The sequence below is a fragment of the Miniopterus natalensis genome, chromosome 18 (genome assembly GCF_054644295.1).
Source record: "Miniopterus natalensis isolate mMinNat1 chromosome 18, mMinNat1.hap1, whole genome shotgun sequence".
In the NCBI taxonomy this organism is placed as follows: domain Eukaryota; kingdom Metazoa; phylum Chordata; class Mammalia; order Chiroptera; family Miniopteridae; genus Miniopterus; species Miniopterus natalensis.
Genome location: NC_142098.1, coordinates 9,320,966 through 9,341,665, shown reverse-complemented (window position 1 = coordinate 9,341,665; position 20,700 = coordinate 9,320,966). Strand labels below are relative to the sequence as shown.

General features: G+C 52.8%; 1 protein-coding gene across 1 annotated transcript; it reads right to left on the bottom strand.

The window, feature by feature from the left end:
* Positions 1 to 12,956: 12,956 nt before the first annotated feature.
* On the bottom strand, positions 12,957 to 18,228 carry IRX6 (iroquois homeobox 6). Its single transcript, XM_016221017.2, has 6 exons — positions 18,156 to 18,228; positions 16,917 to 17,174; positions 16,112 to 16,221; positions 15,598 to 15,905; positions 14,266 to 14,865; positions 12,957 to 13,342 (listed from the first exon to the last, which is right to left on the bottom strand). Exons 1-6 carry the CDS (start codon positions 18,198 to 18,200, stop codon positions 13,335 to 13,337), a joined length of 1,329 nt encoding a protein of 442 aa, XP_016076503.2. The 5' UTR covers positions 18,201 to 18,228; the 3' UTR covers positions 12,957 to 13,334.
* Positions 18,229 to 20,700: the final 2,472 nt, after the last annotated feature.

Sequence of the window (20,700 nt, the reverse complement as noted above, 5' to 3'; positions counted from 1 at the left end):
CAATTATTCCCTGAGAAATATAAGTGAAGGAATTAGTTTAGTGAGGGACAAATAGAGTCATCTTTCTTGAGAGCCTGAAAAGGAACCAGCCAACCTGGAATCCCTTGGAATCCAGGTATATGCTGAGCTGTGTAAGACATTCATGTCCAGTGAAGCCACCTGTCCCCCTGCACCGTACAACCTGACCTTCCTTAGGCTGGTCCCTGCGAGTGACTGTGGAACCACTGGTAATAAAGTGCTACGGAGCTTCTTGCTAATCCTATGTATTAGCTACGGCCACACTGCTGTTTGGGGCTGCTTACTTAAGAATGGAAAAAAAAAATAATACTGAGACTTTGATCTCATGTTTTAAATCTGGCTGTTATAAATAGGTAGAATTTCAGCTTAAATATACTAATGATTTTTTCCCCACTATGCAAATTATATTGGTTACTTAGCAACAGAACAAATAAGTGTTTCTCCTCTAATTCCTCGTGTGTTAGTTTAGAGAAGGCACACAATAAGTTAATTAGAGAGTGGTTGGGGGTGATTTGTAAATGTCATATTAACATGCTGCCCGCTTTTGTCGCACCCAAAGACTTTAAAATAAATGGGTGCCATTTCTGCCACGGTTGATTAATTTTGTGTGTGTCTCTAGAATCTTTTCCAACTCATATTTGGAGTAGAGATTTAGAAGTGATATATGATGGCTTTGGTTGTAACTTCTAATTACAGATGGGCTCCATTTTTAGAAAAACAGGTGTATAAATTTAAGCTGAAAATAAAGATAAATCAGGGCATCACTAGATTCCCAGTGTATCAGAGGCAGCTCTTACGACCCTTTCATTTTCCTGGGGAGAGAATATGGGCTGAGACCAGGCAAATGACTTTCCCAAGAGCCCAGTGTCTGTACTTGGCTGAGCTTCCACTCAACTCCGAGCCTCCCTCCTCTGCCTGTCATGCCCCTTCTCGTTCAAACACTCCCCCCTATATTCCTTAAATAACCAACTCTTTATTGTCTGTTGGTAATGGTTTGTCTATATTTCTGTTTTCTGTTCACCTTGGACTTGATTTCTGCCAAAAGTTACCCTGTGTCCCCTTCTTCCATCATGGATGACTGGGCTGTGTTACATCTGATTAGTGAACTGTCCTCAGGGCGTAGGGAGAGGGGGGTGGTGGGGGGAGGAATTCTATAATTTATACAGAATAAATTCTGAGGTAGAAAATCTGAAAAGAGCTTCGAGGAAAAAACAACATAAATTAATTCATTGGTTAAAATAATAGCTTGTCTCCTATTTTAATTATTTCCATTGTGCAGTTTGTTAGATTTGGGCATATGTTTGCAGCATTTTAAACCTTTGGCCTTATTTTGATTATTAACAAATGTCAGGCAAAGACTTTCTTTATATTTTACGTCACCTGCGGAACCAGGGAGAACAGTTAAATGGACAGTGACACGGACTTTTGAATTCAGAGACAAAATCAAACTTTGTGTCAGTTGGGAATACATTTAGCTGCAAGTAAAGAAAACCCAACCAATAGTGGCTTAAATCACAAGACAAGTCATTGTTTACATTACATTAAGTCTACTATGCGCATTTTCAGTACTGGTTCAGAATATAAATGACATCAGGGCCACAGTTGTGGTCATAGTTATGGCCACTTCTCCTGGGCCTCATGACCTTACATGACCTGTCCAAAGGCAGGAGGTACAGGGACCCCAGGAGGTGAGAAGTCCTTATACATCTCTTTCCTTTTATCAGGAAAGAAAAAGCTTCCCCAGAAGCCCCCAGGAGGTGTCCTGTTACATCTCCTTGGCCTCAACAAGCACCCTTAGCTGCAGAGGAGCCCACGAAATCCTCTTTGCTGGGTGGCAGGCAAGAGCAAAGGGGTTGGGCACACTGTTGACCAGCAGCCACATACTGGTCTTCTAGCACAATGCCCAGCCCCTAGTCCCTTGGCACTTACCTTTCTGTATGTGCTAGTCCTGTTCTTCTCTGAGCAGCTAAGGGTTTTCTCTCCGCTGCAAGTTGGCAGGCCCTTGGTGCTGGGCAGCTATGCTCTTGCCTGCAAATTGGACATGGAGCACAAATTGGAGTTGAAGGACTCACACTCTAGCTTCCTTGCCCTTGAGTGGGACAACTCTATAGTATATTTAACATTGGTTTCCAGTGGTTCCCAGTGGGCTCATGACTCAGGTGCCCACAGAGATAACTTGTCCATTCATGCACCCTGCAGCGGCTTCTTCATCTCTCTCTCCTCCACGCCTGCAGTGATATTCCCTGGGATCAGCTTCCAAATCAGCCACTTGTATTCAAGTCTCGCTTTAGAGTTTGCTTCTGGGGCCTAAGATACTAGCTAGGGACCCTTTTTAGCTTCGGTTCTTCTAACTGTGGAAGGGAGGTGATAATCTCCATTCAAGTAGCTACGCCACTTGTGAGGATTGATGACAAAACATACATGAAAACACACTGCAGACTTCAGAGCATTAAATGGACATGGGGAAACTGAGCTGGAAAACAAGTTGCTTTCTCACCCAAGCCCGCAGTTTAGATTCCATTTCTGTAATCTGGCCCATACTTGCCAAGGACCGAGTCTTTGGGCAGAGATGCCTTCCTTTGACAGGTAAAGGAAGTGTAATTGCTAAAGTGGTACTTTCCCTCAATCTCAGCTAAGAGCCTTGCTTTTATGCTGTTACTGCACTGGGATTCCAATTAGCGACTCTTTAGAGATTGGGGGGAGGTGATAAAATGTTCCACGCAGCTGCATTATAGTTTTCAATATTCAGTATATTGACAAAGATGAAGTTAATTCTCTGTCACAGGAAACCTTCTGGGACTGCCTCAAAAAACTCTACCCCATTTCATTTTCTCCATAGGACCTCGATGCATTGGTTACAATCACCTTAATGAAGCCAGGCTTTTAAAAATAAGCTAAGTCATCTGTTTCCACACAGTTGAAACTCTCACCAAATAGGGCTTGAGGTTTCTCCTCTGTTGTTTTTTTCCTGACCTCCAAGCTGGGGAACTGCGGCCTGTTCTCCCGACTCCTATCGTTGCCTCGGTGCTTTTCTTCTGCCTTCTCATGACCTCCCCCTGCGGGTCTGGGCTGTACTGGGCCTGGCTGGCACCCATTCCACCTCGTAATACCTGTGGCTTCCTGGCTAAAGTAATTCATCTTCCAGATGTAACCACTGATCTCATTTTAGGACATGAACTTGACCTTGCAATCTACATTTCTAAGCATGTTTGTTCCTCCGAAGAGACTATTTTAACAGCTTCAATGAGGCATAATTGATATACAAACACTGTGCATATTTAATGTGCTTAATTTGGTGAATTTGGACATATGCAAATACTTGTGAAACCATATTCAAGGTAATAGGCCTATCCATCACCCCCTGAGGCTTCCTCGTGTCCTTTTAGTTTTGTTTTATTTCGTTCCGTTTTTAGTTTAGTTTTGTTTTGCGGTAAGAACACTGACAGTGAGCTAGTGCCTCTCTACAAACTTTAAGCCCCCAATCCAGCATGTCAACTATAGTCCCTGCCGTAGGACAGCGGACCTCTAGGGCCTCCCCATCTTTGTGCCCATTGAAAGGAGACTGATCTGCATTTACCTCGAAGCACCTGTTTGTGCTTAAATAAAGTTCATTTCAGCTCTTCTATTGATTTTATTTTTTCTTTTATTGACTTTAAAAGAGATTTTTCTTGAACAGGAATGAGATAGATAATTGCACTTCAGTGAATGTAGCGAAAAAATAAACAAGCATATAGGTGAATACGAGGGTTCCCAGGATGTTGAGCTCAAGGGCAGCGATCTGGGCTCTTTCCTCTCCATTTGCCTTTGATGTGCTCTCCAACTTTCTGTAAAACTGCTCCCCCCTTGGTCCTTTCCTTGCCTGACCTTCGTCTCTTTTCCCTCATTCATTCGCTTTTCCACATTGGTTTTCCTGGCACCATTCCTTGAATGGGTCACTGAGCTTGGTGCTGGGGACAAGGGAGAAAAGACGGACCCCTCCCTGCCCCGGCCTGGTTCCTGGTCTCCTCCGACTGTGATGTCTTTCTCTTTCCCCCCCCTGTGGCCCTCTATTGCTCACATCCCACCTGTGGGCACCCTTTTTTCTCTTCAGAACTTAAGCCCCTGTTAACAGCCTCGTACTCAGGCGCCTTCTCCGACGGCCAGCACCCCATAAACTGTCCGCTCCGTGGAAGGGGCCTCGCTCAGCTGAATTTATGACTTGGCAAAGCTGTTGCATAAAAAATGATTAATGATAATTAACATTTTAACTTCGGGCCATTTAATGGCACCTGACAAAGGGGTCAAGTGAAACTCACGGGTGTCGTATGTCAAACGTCACAGTTATGGGATGGGGCTGAACAGTGGCTGAGAATGAGATGAAGAGCATGTGTGAGGTGCTACACAGCCGGCCTCTGCTCCCATCCTGGGGGCTTGCTGTCCCCTCCACCATCACGGGGACACCGCGTCCCTCTTAGATTAGAAGTGTCTGTGTCTCAGCTGGGATGTGTGTTTGAGGATTGTTTTGTAAACACTGTAATAATACCCCACTCCCTTCTGCCTCGTGTGTTCAATACACAGCATGCTACACACTGGGGAAAGTTTACCAGATGCCCAACGTTAAGGGATTTAATTTCCTGAATGTTCCAACCTCGCTCCCTGCACAACTAGCTCCCGACCCTCTGCAGTCTCTGAGCTGATATCCCCGGTGTCCATTCATCACCATGTCCTCAGTTCACTTCCTCCCCCTCATCTAGGCTCCACTTTGCTTCTCTCCAATGGATTCCCCGCCTTTCTTCTTGCTTTCTGAGAGTTTATGGATCACCCTTTGGCAATGTCTCTCTTGGCCCCAGCCAGCCCCCAGGAACCCCCTTCCTGAGGGTGGCCTCCCCCACCTCACAGATGGGATCTAAACACCAACCACTCACAATAAAAACAATTGATCAGAAAGTGTTCCCAGGGCCAATGTGTTTTGGAAACGGAAGGCTGGAGTCCTACGGGGAAGAGATGAGATGAAGGGGTTCAAGGATTGGGCAAGGTGGCAGAACCAGACCCTGTACCAGATCTGCATCCCTGGGAGACAACAGCTGTAATGAAAGGAGCACTCTCCAGGGTCAGTTCCCAAAGAGGAGAGAAGTGTGGTTGTGAAACAATGCTTTGGTCTGACAGTGACACCACATGCCCAAATTCCATCTTTGGGGAATGGCCCCTTTGCTGACAGAATTGAGACCTCCCAGTGAGGTGACCCATGAGAGACTTGGAACGGTAGTCTATATCATGATCATAGCAGGGACATGGATGGCAGGCTGAAGCTGTCTGTCACCTCCCCAGGGAGCCTCACTGCCATAGAGCAAGTTAATACAGCCATAGCCAATATTTCCTGAGCACGTGTGTGCCAGCCCCTGAGCTAAACACTTAACATTCATCAGCTGAGCTTGTCCGCACCATCGCCGCATGAGCTCCGTTCCAGTTTTATCCCATATTCCTTACAAAGAAGCTGAGGCTGGGGGACATGAAGGCACTACTAGCTCACCGCCACCCGGGCGCTCAGCGGTGGGGCCAGGCCATAAGGCCAGCGTGCCCTGCCCGCTCTACTTAGGGCCTCACTCCCGCTGCCCGGCTGCCTCCCGACCAGCCGAGCGTGGACGCAGATCTAGTACATGGTCTGGTGTTCACCACCTTGCCCAGTCCTTGCCCATTTGTCTCATTTCTCCCCAGTAGGACTCCAACCTTTCATTTCTGAAACACATAGGCCCTGGTCTTAAATTCTGCTCAATTTTTTTTATTGTGAGTGGTTGGTGTTTAGACTCCATCTGAGCAGAAAAGAGTGCGTAGCAATGCAATGTTGTTGTTTTTTCAAGAACATTTACTTAAAATGTAAAAGTGAATCTATTTAAAAAAAATATCAAGTGAACATCGCCTAAGTTGGGATAGGGCCTGAGTCGTAAAGGAGAAGTGAGAGCTAGCAGAGGCCGTTAAGCTCTGAAATGTACCCAGCGGGTTCAGCAAATGATGGAAGTTTGGGGAGCCACAGGGAATGATGAGGAGTTTTCCAATGTACTGAAAACATCCCCACTGTTAGGCCCAGTAACAGTCCTCGTGGTCGGCAGCTCTCTGACCTTGCCTCCGTGTCAATGTCAATAGCTGTTGTCACCAGGCAGTGGGCCTCCCGTTTGGTACTTAGAGATTCTCTTTATGCACTTAAAAGGCATCATTAGTACCAAGTGGCTATTAAAGCAGTCTTGCTGCTCAGAATGATTTTCTGAAGCAAATGCAGAGGAAACGTGTTGAGGGTTGAAGTCATTAGCTGTGACCACAGAAGGACTGACCGTGGACAATGGTGCCATTAATCTTGATAAGGGGAAGTGTGAGCAATTCATAAAATCCACTTGGTGAGGTTTCTCCCTAAATGGACACAGAGTGAATGACCCCATGTCTTTGCTCTAGGTAAGAGGGACACGCCGGGGCTGAGACGTGGACTTGGCATAATGAGTGAGGCAGGTGGGGCTGCTGGGTGGGGGACACACAACAGTGGTGCCAGGCCTTGCTGGGGCATGGAGCAGGCCCGTGGCAGGGGCCGCTGGGGTGTAGCAGGAGAAGTTGTGGCTGGCATTTTGTACAATGCTTCCTACGGGCCAGGCACAATTCTAATGCTTCACACAGCAACTGTTTACTCCTCACAACAGTCCTGTGAGGCAGGTACTATTATTACTTCCATTTTAGAGATGAGAGCACTGAGTCCCAGACAGGTTATGCCTAAGGTTACACAGCTAATAAATGGCAGAGCTGGGATTCAAACCCGGGTAGTCTGGTTTCAGAGGCTGTGCTCTCCTCTCACCACTTTTCTGTACAGTATGATCTAGAATAGATGCATCCAGCCTCCTGCCTTTGCTTGGAGGAAAGCCTGGGCTTTGAGTTGCACGGACCTGGATTAAAACCCCAACTCGGCCACTTCCTGGCAATTGGGCCTTAAACTAAGGACTTCACTTACTTAAGACTTAGTTTTCTCCTTTATAGAGTGGAGAGCTGTTCTGAGATTGTATGAAGTGTCAGGCACTTAACAGCACTTGAGTATATGTCACTGTCGTCTTCCACGTTGAGGCTACCAACACATGGTCAGGCCAGGGCTCTAATGGGGGAATGTGATGGGGAGTTAGATGCCTGCCCCAGCCAGCACCTTCTGTGGCTAGGGACTGGCCCAGACCATTGGCCAGAGAGTCATCACTCTCTCCCTGTTCACCTGCTTCCTAACTGGCCTTGTCCATCTTGGGTCCTGAGTTAGTGTCTGTTATGGGCTGAGTGTTTGCGACTCCAGAATTCACATGTTGAAACCCTAACCCCAGTGGAACTATATTTGGAGAAAGGGCCTGGTGGAGGTGCTAAAGTTTAAGTGAGGTCATCAGGGTAGGGGCCTGATCCAGTAAGGCTGGTGCCCTTATAAGAAGAGAAGACACCAAAACTCTCTCTCCACCATGTGTAGACATCATGAGAAGGTGGCCATCTGCAAGCCAGGAAGAGGGCTCTCACCGGGAACCAAATCAGCCGGTACCTTGATCTTGGACTTCCAGCCTCCAGAACTATAAGAAAATAAATGTCTGTTGTTTATGCCACCCAGTCTGTGGTATTTTATCATGGCAACCTGAGCTGACTAAGACAGAATCCTAAGTCCACATGTTGAATGGGAGAGTCAAGCCTGGAAGTGTATTCAAAACCATACCTTTAGCAATGGCTACAAACTCTATGCTACTCCTCCCATTACATAGAGTTGATTTCCCTCCTCTTAACTCTGGACAAGCTTCAGTGACTTGTTTGATCAATAGGATACAGTGGAATTGGCATTCTGGGACTTCTGAGGTCATAAGAAACCTTGTGACTTCCACCCGGGCCTCTTGAATCCTGGCTGAGGTGATGTGAGGAACCTCATGCAGCCCACGGAGAGGGGAAGCCTCTGCATGGGGTGGAGCCCAGAGTCTCCTTGGAAGTAGACTACCAGCTCCAGTCGAGCTGCTCCTCTAATACCACGTGGATCAGAAACAAACCATCCTCACTGAAGGCTGCCCAAAGTACAGGTCCATGAGCGGTTGCTTTGAGTCGTTAAGTTTGGGGGTGATTTTTCCTCTGCAATACATAACTGGAACACCAAGAAACACTTCCAAAGGGCCTGCACCCCTGCTCAGAGCCACCTCTGAGCTGCCCCAGGGGCGACTTGGCACAATTCTACTCTATGTGCAGGCAACTGGGGGATGGGATGGGCAGGGCTCAAGGAGGATTCCCCTGGCTTGACACTGGCCTTGGGTGTCCAGGATTACATCCATCTTTGGGATCCTTCATAAACCACATGGAAAAATGCAAACATTATACCTCATTTTACCATAGGAAAAACGGAAAAATCCGTAGATTCAAAGGGAAAACCATAGGCTTCTAGATGCTTAGTCGGCTAAGCCCCACCCCTCACCTCTACACAGCTTCTAGAAAACACTGGGGCTGGAAAGAGAAACAGCCTGGATTTAGTTTCCTGGTTTTCAACCTCTGCTGCATAGTGGAATCACTTGGAAGCTTTAAAAAATACTGCTGGGCCTCACCCTTAGAGATTGGATTTAACCGGTCTGGAGTACAGATTGGATATTGGTACTAAAAATCAAAACGAAATGAAACACCTCCCTGGCTGCCTTTATGCGCCACCAGGGTTGAGAGCTCTAGATTCATCATCATTACCTCTGTTGGCATCATTGTTCTAGGACAGGGTCTCTAAGACTTTAAACGAAGCCAACTTGGAATCTGGAGGCAGTCCCAGCAATGAGGGAAGACGTCAGTCTCTGATGATCTCACAAATAATGATGACCCTTTACATTAATGCAGATTTACTGACCAAAGACTAGAATGTGTACCCGCAGCTAAGGGAGCTGCTCATGCCATTAAATAATGCAGAATCACAGAGCGACCCAAACTCTTAATTTTTCAGCTCGCTTTCTGATTCACAAAGGAGAAGCCTCTGTTTGGTGCTAACTTGTCTTTAACCTCACTTCAGCTCTTGGCAAAAGTCAGGGAGTTAGTTTGCCAATGACTAAAATTCAAGTAACACTGATCTAAACCTTTGTCCCTGTGGCAGCTGAGTGAGAGAAATGTGGAAATTATGGAAGAGCTATGTGGTTTAACATGATCCCAACCTGCCAGGAGAAAGCTGAGTCTCAGAGACACTTGGTAACTTGCCCAAGGACTCAGATCACTGTTTCTCCCCCTCTCCAACTTCACGTTTAATGAAGAAAATCACGCCGATAGAGGGTCCTCTGCCATATAACAGAGATAGCATTTGACTCCATTCTTACTCTGATTTCAGGGTAAGGGCCAAACAAGTCCCTTAGGAACAGAAGGTAGGGGAAAGAACGAGTCTTGTTGGTTCAGGAGACAGATTTCAGAAGTTATTTGGAGAAAGAATTTGGTTCAAAAAAGAAAGAACTTTCTAATGCTGCTGAGGCTGCTACTGGCTGTGTCAGGAGGCAGTGTATTTATTTGTTAAAGATATAGTCTTTCCTTCCTAGTGTTGGCTTTCTGCAAATGTGTAGAGATTCTTGATTGCATGATTGTGTGTTTGGGGACCGAATTCTCTTACACACTGAGGTACATGGGGCTCCTAAGATGCTTCCAACCCTGAAATCCTAGTTTGTCTTCAGACAGCTGGGAGAGGCAACTTAGTCTCCTAGGTTACCTCCCCCCCTCCAAAAACAACAAGCTTCTGAGCTTCAGGATGAGGGAGGGGGGAAGCTGAACCAGATGAGGAGATTGGATGTGAATCCAGATTAAATCCTGGAGGAAATGTTTGCACCTGTTACTGGGATGTGATTTACTCTGGGCCAACAGCAGGTGTCCTAAGCCCAATGCCGAGCTTAGGGTCTGGCCACTTGAGGTTCAGCCACTGCTACTCAGGTTAGAGGCCCATCAGACCACCTAGGGTGCTTGTTAGATACAAAGGTAGATCTTCTGGGCCACTTTTCCATGGGATTCTTCTGTTATGGGCTGATTTTGATGGTGGAGATCTATGGGCTACATTTTGCCAAACACTGATCAAAGGTGTCTCAGACAGCCACGTCCCAAGGAGATGTGGGCAGTGGGAAAGGCGGAGGGTGCCCTCAGCCAGGATTTGGGAGTGGGTCCAGGAGGCACCAGGTGTCTTTGTCCATTGGACATTCCTGAGAAGGAAGGAGGGCAAGCTGAAGTTCCAGAGATATTAGATAACAGACTCACAGACACTTAGAGTCTCAGAAACACAGGCTTTTATTCATAATAGAATAAGAGAATCTTAAAATAATAGAATGTCTTCACACTAGAGCTTAGTGGTTAAGAATCAGTGATGCTCAGAGTGTGACCTCTTTGCATGCTCTCCGGATAACTGACATCACGTTATTCAGCCTCTCTGAGCTTCTGTTTCTTCATTCATTAGATCGGCACACGAGTAAGTATAATATAATGCTCCCTAGGACTGTTGACATATAAATGAGTCAGGGCAATTAATGGGCAAGGCATGGAGTCTGGCACATGGTAAGGGCTCCTCAAGCTATTATCACTACCAGGGTAACAGGATCTTAGAGCCAAACGTGACCAGAGAGGTCATCTAGTGGGCCCAACGCTGAGGGAGTGACTCCTGGTGGGAGAGGAATTAATAAAGACACTGGTGTGTTATGGCTCCCTGTTTCAGCTTCTCTCAACCTTGCCCCCTGGTGGTTGTCCCCCAGGAGACAGAAGGGACACTTTAACTGTCAAGGGAGTTTGGAGGTCTAGCTCCTACAGACTCTAAACCTGAGAACATCACCCTTCTGCGTCTGACAGGCACTTGGCTGAGCTCACAGGCCAGCTGTCTGTGGGCACCAGTAGGCTCAGCCGAGGAGAGCAGGGCTGCATCTTCCCTCCCCCGGCTCTGGTGTTTAATCAAAACAGTATTCAAAATATGATTCTGGGAGATTATATTGGGAGATTTGCAGGAGGCTCTCAGTGGGGGCAGAGATGGTGGGAACAGATTGCTGCTGGGGAGCTGAGGCTGGGATAATTGCACGCTCAGACGGGCCATTCTCAGGCCCCTCACCCATACCCCAGGGTGGAGATCTAGACCATCCTTGTATTTTACAGCAGGGGAAACTGAGAGGAAGGGGCTTGTCCATGTCACGTAATAAGGTAGTAATGGGATTGAGATGGCAAAGCCATTTTCTGGGATTCCAGGCTACTCTTTGTGGTCCTTTTCATACCTCACTCTCTCAAGCCAACCAGGCCCAGATTTTGGGGACAATCCTGGCTGCAGTCTCCTGTTATGGGTTGGGAGCGCAGGAAGAGGCCAGGCCTCCCAGACAAGAGATGGAGAGACAACCTCCTGAGGTCCTGGCAGTAAGGAAGGACAACTCAGAAGGTCTTCCTTTCCTAAGGCTCACTGTTCCTATAAAAGGCTCAGTGGCTGGAGGTAGTGTGCAGGCCAGATCCCACCCTTTACTCTCTGTTCAGCCACATGACCTCTGGCTTAGGGGGTCCCTTCTCTCTGGCCTGCGCTTTCCCATCAGTGTGATGCTGAGGGTCCCTCTCCTGCCTCGGAATGGCTAGTTGGAGCCCCACTCCCAACTGGGGGCCCTAAGAACAAGCCTCCACAGACTCTGTAGCCTCCAGAGGGTCTTCCTGGTCCCACAGGAGGGGGCGTGGTGGAGAGGTCCTTGAAAGAAACCTTCTGCTAATGCTCTTTATTGCAAGTGTTAATCCTGCAAAGCCGACTGGAAATAACGTTTATCTTTTCGCAGTTTAATTTCCCAGACCCTAAGCCACCGGTCAGTGAGGGCGACTGGAGGGTCCCCAGGGTAGGCTGGGGCAGGCGCATCTGTTGCCCAGAAGCAGAAGGAAAGCAGGGTGGGGATTTCCCAGAGGAAGTGGGGGAGGGCAGGGTGAACCGAAAAGGACCCTGAGTGGAAAGTTGGGGTCCTTCCCAGCACCGATTCTGTGACCCTGAGCCAGGCCCTTGCCGCAGCGCCCCCACCCCACCCCCAGTTTCCTCATCTGAGGAAGGGTTTGGTATTTTTGTCATTCATGATCTCAAAAGCCCCTTCTGACCGGGATCGTGGCAAGAAGACAGGGCGGGTCAGGGAGGCGGCCTGCGCCCTGTTCCCCACCTTCCTCCTGCAGCCTCAGAGGGTCTTAAAACGTCTCCCCCCCCCCCCCAGGACACCGGCCCTGCCCGCCCCGCAGCCTCCCTCCCTGAGCTCCCCTCTATGCGCGGGGGCCCCCCCCCGTTCACCTCCCTCTTTCCCCGCGAGCGGCGGCGAGCTCGCCGGAGCCACCGCGCTGGGGACGCGAACTCGCGCGGCGCGGGCATCTTTAAATCCTTCCCACCCGCACCCCGCCCCCCCCACTGCGGGGCGACCAGGCCCCCTTCCCGCCCGCCAGCTCCCATTGGTCGGCCTGTACCGGAAGTGTTTGCCGACCCCGATTTAAAGGAAAGAGCGCCCCGTCCCGCCCCCTAACACCCTGGGAGCCTCGGGCTCCTCCTTTCGGTGCCACCCGAGGCGCGCGGGGGCCCCAGCGGCCGGTCAAGGGAAGCCCGAGAGGACGCCCATCGCCCCTGCTCCCAGTGAACTTAAAACCCACGTACGAGCCCGGGAAACGTGCCGCTTCCAGACCGATGTCCCGACAGCTCCCGCAGCCCCGCGCTCACGCCTGCAGCCCCCGCCGCGCGCCCGCCCCCGCCCCCGCCCCGCGCACGGGACTTAGCGCGGGGACCGCGGGCTGCGCGCTGGCCACGCGGCGTCCCCGGGCTGCGCGGCGGGCGCCCGGGCCTCGGCCAGCGCCTTGTCCAGTCCCCTTCCTGCCCTGAAAGCGACTGAGTCTGCAGCCCGCCCTGCCCTGTCCCCAGAACCCCCGCCACCCCGACCTCTCCAAAGGCCCCTGCCACAGACAGGCCGCACAGCTCAGGCTCCGCTTGATGATTTTTAAGGAGGCAAGGAGTGGGACGGGGAGAGGAGACGAAGGCGATCCTTAGGGGCCAGGTCCTCGTGGGAGTTACAAAGTGAGGGGGCCGAGGGGACCAGGCGAGGGAGCAGCTTCAGACCCTGAATCCAGAGGAGGGGGCGCGGGCTCCCCGGCCTTCCCCAAGGTGCCCGGCCACTTTCTCCGGGATCTGATAGGACGCCCCCCTCTGCCAGCCACTCTGCGTGCAAGGAGAGCCTGCAGGAGGGTTTCTGGGTGTCTGTCCATCTCCGAAGCGGGGTGAGAGCCCCTAGTTCCTGGTGAGGTCTCCCAGCTTCTTAAGAGTGAAGGTGAGTTGGAAAAGTAGGGCTTATTTCCGAGATGCTTCCACAAATCGCACCATTGCGCTAACCTGCTGAGAGAGGAAAGGTTGATTAAAACCCAAAGGCCGCTTGGTGGCGATTCCTAGGAAATCGGAGGTCGCTGGCGTCTCATCCGAAGGGAATCAAAGGTCTAGAAGCAATTTGCTTGCCAGAGGTAACATTTGGACCCCTTTTAGTGTAAATTCAAATAACAGTGTAACCCAATTTTCTAAACCAGCCGCTAATCCTGAGAGAAATTGCTACAAAGAGCAGAATCTGACAGTAATTGCTGGAGGCTGCCAATTTCTTGGGGAATGTCCTTTTGTGGGGTGAAATTTCCTTCCACCAGTCATGGCCAGAGAACCAGCCTGGGGGACACCCTGATTGGCAGTCACACCCTGCTTAGGGGGGAGATCTTAGCTGTGAGTGCTCTCCAGGGACAGCACCAACCCTGGGCTACCCTCCTCAGGAGCGAAAGTGGGCTGCAGAGAGGACTGCAAGCTCTCTTAAGCACTGGCCTTCAATCAATTGTATGTGTCTGGCTCTGCCCTTCACGCTTCTCAGAAAGCACAGGTCCCTGCCCAGCCCCAGCAAACTCTTGATACGAGCACAGCAGGGGCCAGCTGCCTTCCTCTGAAGGGCAGGCAGGGGACAAAGACATCTGTGCCAGGGGGTCATGATGGTGCCTACCTGGTGCACTTGGCAGAGGTGTAGGCTGCTCATCTCTTCAATGACTTTCTAAGTGATCCTAGTAATGCACTGTCTCACTCTGAGCTTATTACTATTATTTGGCTTTAAAATGAGGGGAAACTAGAAATATTATCTCTAAGCTTCCATTTCAAAGACTGCTGTGGGACAGTCTCGTGCGTGGTCGGTCAAACCTGGGCATGCCCAAGTCAGAGAGAGGATGCAGTGGCTGGGCAGCATATGGGCAGGTGTCTTTGGGACGCTCCCAGCACCTTTGGGGGCCCACTACCTTCTGCTCCAGATGGGTACTGGCACTGCACTGCTGGCTCCCTCCGCCGCAGGCTCGGAGCGAAGTTCAGGGGCAGCCCCTGCAGCGCAAACCCGGGCTTTCCGGAGGCTTTGGCTACGCGGGAAGACTCCTCACAGGCGGAGTTTCTGGGGGCCACGGGTCGCCCTCCTGAGCCTGCCGGCTGTCCAGGAATCAGATGGCACTCAGGACTTTGTGGCCTGGGAGGGGTTAGAGGTGCACCCTCCAGTGTGCTGGCTGCCGCCGCAGTGTGCGCCAGAGACCAGATGCGTGGTTTCTGGCTGCATGGGTAATGCATGGTCAGTGCGGGGCCCTCTGGCTCCCCCCGGAGGAAGTCAGCTTCTCCGGATCCGGGGGGCTCATTGAATGAGGAGCGGGGAGCCGCCAGGCCGCACTCCCTGGGCTCCAGCCGGCCCACTCGAGCTGGCCGCGACAGCGTGTTCTTGGGGAACTCAGCCAGCCTGTCCGCAGCTGTGGCCACTGCCTCCTCTGGGTCGTCCTCCTCTGCCTCCTCCTCGTCTTCCTCCAGGTCTTCCAGGTCACTCAGCCCGAGCACCCCCGCTTCTCCGCTGGCAGCAATGTCTGCAGGAAATCAGGGGAGAGTGAGAAAAGCCCCAGGCCCCAAGGGGAATCCACGGAGCGCCCCCCCCTGAGAAGCTTTTAGCAAGATGTGCACTGCACTCAGGGCGCTGTGGGAGTCAGTCACGAGGCTGACCGCGCCACCTCACCCTTGCCCTGGGGCTGGGGGCCTGCCCCAGGGAAAGGATTCCCACCCCGGCCTGGACCCCACCCCTTGGAAGTCTCCTCCTCTCTGTGCACCCCCAGGCCAAGGAAACCCACACTTTGTGCTGCTGTCCTAAGACCTGGATCTCAGTTTCTCAACCACGTGAAAGCAAGGGGACAATTTCTACCCAATTCCCACACCCACAGGTGGCTGGTGTGTATGATTTAATTCAGCAAATATTTATGAAGCGCTAACGATCTGCCAGACCTCACTGAGGCATTAATTTAGGGAGAGATCTTCTAGAGGAGCTGGAATTCTTGAAGGGGCCATAGTGATAAGCATGGCGAAGGAAATGAAAGGGGCTGATAGTAGAATAACTGGAAAGCTGCATAGGCGTAGGTGGCCAGGGAGGGCTTCTCAGAGGCGACACGTTAAAGTGAAGAAAGTGGTTCCGTGGGGAAGTCAGGCGGAGGCTACCCAGCAGGCAAAGGCCCTGAGGCATGCAGGGGATGCTCGTGCAAGGGTAAGCAAGGAGTGCCTTCCATAAAAGCTACCCCGCAGCAAGGTGGGGTGCTGAACGTTTTCAGTACCTTTGGTATCACCGTTTAGGCAGCCCAGGGATTCTTCCACTCCACCCTCTGCCTTCCTCTCCTCCCCGCCTTTGCTCTTGGGCGCCCAGGTCATCTTGTTCTCCTTCTTGAGGCGCCGGCGCGCGTTGGCGAACCAGGTGGACACCTGGGTGAGGGTCATCTTGGTGATGATGGCCAGCATGATCTTCTCGCCCTTGGTGGGGTAGGGGTTCTTGCGGTGCTCGTTGAGCCAGGCCTTGAGCGTGCTCGTGGTTTCCCGGGTGGCGTTCTTCCGGCGCCCAGTGCCACTCAACTCCATGGCTCCGTACCTGTGGGGAGAACCTGGCTCACAGATCGGGGGCTGGCAACCTGGGGCAGCAGGCAGGAGACGGTGTGCAGCCTGGAAGTGAGGTTCTGCTCCACTCCCTCCCCGCTCATCCCCCTTCCTGAGCTCTGCCCAGATCAGCCCTACCTGGGCAGCCGCAGTGGAGGGGGAAGGGCTTTGGGTGCCAGCCACGTGTGCCCCATGCCTTACCGGTCATATGGGTATTGCCCCAGAGTTGGCTCGTAGGGATAATAGGCTCCTGGTTGTGACAGGCCGGGTGTGAAGTTCCCTGCAGTCTCCTTAAATTCATACTGAGGATTCTGGTGGGGCAGGAAGAAAGGATTCAGTTCTCCCTACATTTGGGGAAGAGGTGAGGAGGGGTAGTTGCTAAGGGTGTAAACTCTGGAGTCAAATCTGGTTTTATTCCCAGTACCACGACTCGCCTTGACTGTGTGATCTTGGGAACAGGTGTTAACCACTCCGTGCCTCAGTTTCCCCTTGGTAAAATGGGCGTAACAATAGTCCCTACAGGTCATTGAAGAAGAGCTCTGGGCAGAATTCCTGGTGCAGAACAAGCGGTAGTTAAATATGAGCTGTTATTACTTTTGCTGCTTGTGTATCCTGCTCCCCACCAGCTGGGGAACTTCCCAGCCTCAACTTCTTGCAGAGCGATTCCCTGACCTTTGGTATCTCTGTGACTTTGGGTTAGGTGTTGACCTCTGCACCTCAGTTTCCTCATCTGTAAACTGAGAAAAGTGATGACTTGCCTTCCTCGCATAATTCATAGAAATGCAAATGTTTTCTAAACAGTGTGAACTTCTGCAAACAGTAAAATGGTGCAAAGACGTGCTTTTCCCTTTATACACAATCTTAACCGCTTCCTGTCCTCGAAGTTGTGTGTCTTTCCTCAATTTTCCCTGGAGATGTCACAATGGATTCACCAGCAGCTGCCACTCCTGCCCCCAGGGCAAGTGGGTTCTGGCTCGGGGACCCAGGCCTCATCCCGCGTACTCACCAGTGCCCCGTATAGCGCGGGCGGCTCTGGGCTGTAGGGCAGGTACCCCGGGTAGCTCTGGGCAGCTGCAGCGGCCGCGTAGGGGGCTCCATAGATGCCCAACGCTGTGCCCAGCTCGGGCCGGGCACTGCCCAGCAGCCGGCTGTCGTAGGGTGCTAAGCAGAGAGCCGCCGCTGGGGTGGAGCCTGAGGCCACATCTGGGATTGAGCGCGGGGCGGATTCGCAGCAAGTGGCGCTGGAACTTGCAGACACCAGAAACTACGGGGCGAGAGAGAAGGCACTCGAGGTCAGAGACTGGAACTGCCAGACCGCTCCTTCATTCACGCCACCGTGTGCTCAGTACTCTGCTGAGCACTGAAACAGGAATTATCCGAAGACGCAATTCACCCAGACTGCCCTTATAGATAGACACTCCTAATCCGTTGCTGAGGCTTCAGATTCCCACGGTCTGGTCATTGGGAACATTTTGAAACCAAAATTATAGAAGATTCACTCCACTCGGGCTGCTTCTCTCGCAGACCCCCGCCCCTTTTCCCATCACAGGATCCTGCAAAGGCATAGCTAGAAGTTGGCCTTAGAGACCCTTCATCACCTCTCACACCGGCTCCCAGTCTATAGAAAGGGCAAGAGGGAGGGCCAGAGAAAGTGCGGACTTGTCCAAGATCTCAGAGCGGGTCAGAGTCGGGCTGGAACTAGACCCTAGGAAAATACACCCCACGCTCTGGAGAGAAACTGGAGAACAGTGGTGACTGTCCCCACAATTTCTCCAGGAAACCTTGTCATCCACGCTTGTCTGGAAAACTGTAGGAGCCAGAAGCCCACCCAAGGAAGGGGGGAAGACAGGGACAGAGGTCAATAGCCAGCAGCAGCAGGAAAATTGTGAGATGGACAACGTTCTGGGCTGGAAGCCTTTTATTCTGAGACTCTCCTGGCCACCTCCGATATCTGTACAGTAAGGAGGCCTGTCTGGAAGATCTCCGAGATCCCACCCACCTCGCTGAGCGCATGGTCGGAGTGTCCAAGTTTCGGGTCACTGGATTTTCCAGGCTGTGTTGGGGGTGTGGAACCTTCCCAGCCAGGGACTGAGGATGTCACAGTGGGCTGTGGTACATGACCCGGGCCCCTGCTCCCTCTGGTTTCCCCGGAGACTGGTGCGAGAGGAGGGAGCTCAGGGGCCGGCGAGTGCTTGGGCACCCCTTCCATCCAGTCGGCCCCACCCCCCGAGGAGGCACCTCTTACCTGGGAAGCGCTGCCATAGGGGTGTCCAAAGGGCGGGAAGGACATGGTGGCTGTCCTTGGCCCGCCTGCCTCTTCTTTTGCTTGTTCCCGCCTCGGCCCCGCGGTTCTGCGCCTCCAGCAGTGTGCTGCCTCGGTTCCTCACACAGCCGCGGGTGCCCAGCGCCGGGTCCTCCGCCCACTTGGCGTTACTGGAGGCAGAGCCAAGGGCAGGTCGGCTGCCAAGCCCTGCGCTCCAGAAGGCGCTCCACCGGTTCGCGTGGTCCGGAAGACAGACGGGCCCATGGATGAGCAGGGGGACGGGAAAGGCTGCGAGTTCCCAAAGGCGCGCGGTGGCGAGGCAAGGTGAGGTGCGGCGCGCGCGGGGCTGGGCTGCTCTGGAGGTGTCCCGGTCCAAGGTGGCCAGAGGCTCAACGTGACGTCACGGTGATCCCGGACTGCCTGGCCGGCCCCCGGGCCCAGGGGCCCCGGGCCACCAAACGTGCCCAGCGCAGCCAGCCAGTGTGCGCGCGCCCACTCTCACCCACGCTCACACTTGTTCCGGGAGGTTTGTGCAGCTGGTGAGGAATGTCAAAGACCCTGACCCTCTCTGCTTGGCGCTGGATCCTACCCCTTTTCGCTTTACATTAACGCGCGCGCGCGCGCGCACATACACTCTCTCCAAATTACCCGGGAGAAGTAGGAGAAACGCCTCCCTCTGCGCCGCGCAGACCCCGGGCGCAGCGTGCTTACCTCCTCCCCGCGGCCCGGAGGAGGGGAGAAGCAACCTCGGCGGCGAGGGAGAAAATACAAAAGAAGACACAGGAGAGAACAGGAGGAAAGTGGGGGAGAAAGGCCGGAGGGAAAGGAGGAGGGGAGAGGGGAGAGAGGAAGAGTCTGAGGGAACAGAGGCGCGCAGGGGAGGGGAGGGAGCTGGGGTGGGCGAAGGCTGCGCCGAGGCTGCCCACCAGCAGGTGGAGGGGAGCAGAGGCTCGGGGAGGTCTCCAGCCGGCTCCCCCGCCCCCGCCGCGGGGAACTTTGTTCGCGCCGCAGGCCCCCGGCTCCCCGCGGGGCAGCGCTGGGCGGCGTCGGCGGATCCCACTGGCCCGCCCGTCTTTGTCCTCGGGGATCTGGCTCCGCTCTCCAGTCTCCCCAAGTCTAGCTGGCTCAGGCTCTCCGAGCCCTGGCTTTTGCCAGGGTCTTGACCCCGGGGTTTCTCTTCCCCTCTGGCCCTCGAATAGGCCAGAGAGTGCCCCCTCGAGGCCAAGGCTCCGGTCCCCTCCGAATCTAAGTCTGGAAACGCTCAAAGTCTGACCCGTGGCATCTGCAGACTTCGAGCTAAGACCCCCCCCCCCTCGCCGGACATCTCTTCTGAAGGTGAGGCTCCGCGGCCTCCTGCGCCCGCCCGCCGTGTCCACGGGGAGCGGGAGCCCCGGGAAGGCGCCCGGCCGAGCGGCAGCCGCTGCGCTGCGCTCCGCTGGCGGTGGCGCTGGCGAGCCGCGGTGGAGCCGCCCGTCCCCTGCGTTCCGCCCCGACGCGTGGCTGGGCCTAGTGGTCTGACCACCCCCCTGCGTCCTAGGGGTCCTCAAGCGGGCACTGATGGGCAAAGGAGCTCTTTGGGGCTTGGGAAAGGGGTGCGCCTTCTCTGCCTGCCCGCCCCCTCCCCTCCCCATAGGGAAAGCGGCTGCAGTTTTCCAGCACCATAGACTCCGCACAGCGGGAGGCTCACTCCCCAGGCCCCGAGCCTCCCCTCGAGGGCCTCCAGCCCGCGCCGTCTGGGGCCCAGAAGGGATGGCCGTGCTGCCGGAATGCCAGCGGAACTCTGGCTTTCGGATTTGCAAGCCAGCAACCTCAGAAAGCCTGGCCTTTCACTCACGGGGTCACTGCGCTTTACAGTTTACAAATCGCTCTCCCAGGCCCTCGCCGCACCTCTCCGGAGGAATGAGGGGAGGGGGTTTGGTCCAAGGGCTCAGTTTTATTTTCTAGTTGAAATGCAAGAACGTGTGACCCCGAGGTTAGGGACAACTCAGGTCTCTGCCCTGGGTCCTTGCCAGGCCCAGAGTGACAAGGCAAGGTCTGGGGGCCCTGTTTGCCTCTGACACCTTGCAGCAGGGACTGGTAGGCCAGGGAAGCCAGCGACCTCTTTAGAAGGACGTCTCCAGCTTCTTTTTTTTCTCTTTACAGATTCTGCAGAACGCCTGAGGTGCTTAAAGAAGCTGCAAACCGCAGGCTCTGCCTGAGATAAACAGGACAAGCTCCATTCTAAATATTAGCAAACCCAGCGAGAGTTCTCACTTGGAGAAACCTTGCATTCAACCCGGGAAACTCCTAGTTAGGAAAAGAATTGTGCTTATCGCCTGATTGATTTAGTGATACAAATTCACTGTAATAGATCGATCCCTTGACTTTTCAAAATGCACTCTGGAGCCATCCACACATTTGCGGCTTGGATACATCTAAGCTATATTTTTAGAGTGAGAATTCATTCAATTAGTCCCTTGGGGAAGATTACTGCTAATTAATTAATTGCAAACATTTCCAGAGGGAAGGTATGTCAATTGTAAAGTAA

What these genes read in the sequence shown, in the direction of transcription:
- IRX6 (XM_016221017.2), bottom strand. Translation starts at nt 18,200, where the DNA reads ATGTCCTTCCCGCCCTTTGGACACCCCTATGGCAGCGCTTCCCAG. An exon ending in CCTATGGCAGCGCTTCCCAG is followed by an intron (nt 17,175 to 18,155) that starts GTAAGAGGTGCC and finishes CTCGCCCCGTAG; the next exon opens with TTTCTGGTGTCTGCAAGTTC. An exon ending in CCTAAACGGTGATACCAAAG is followed by an intron (nt 14,866 to 15,597) that starts GTACTGAAAACG and finishes GATTTCCTGCAG; the next exon opens with ACATTGCTGCCAGCGGAGAA.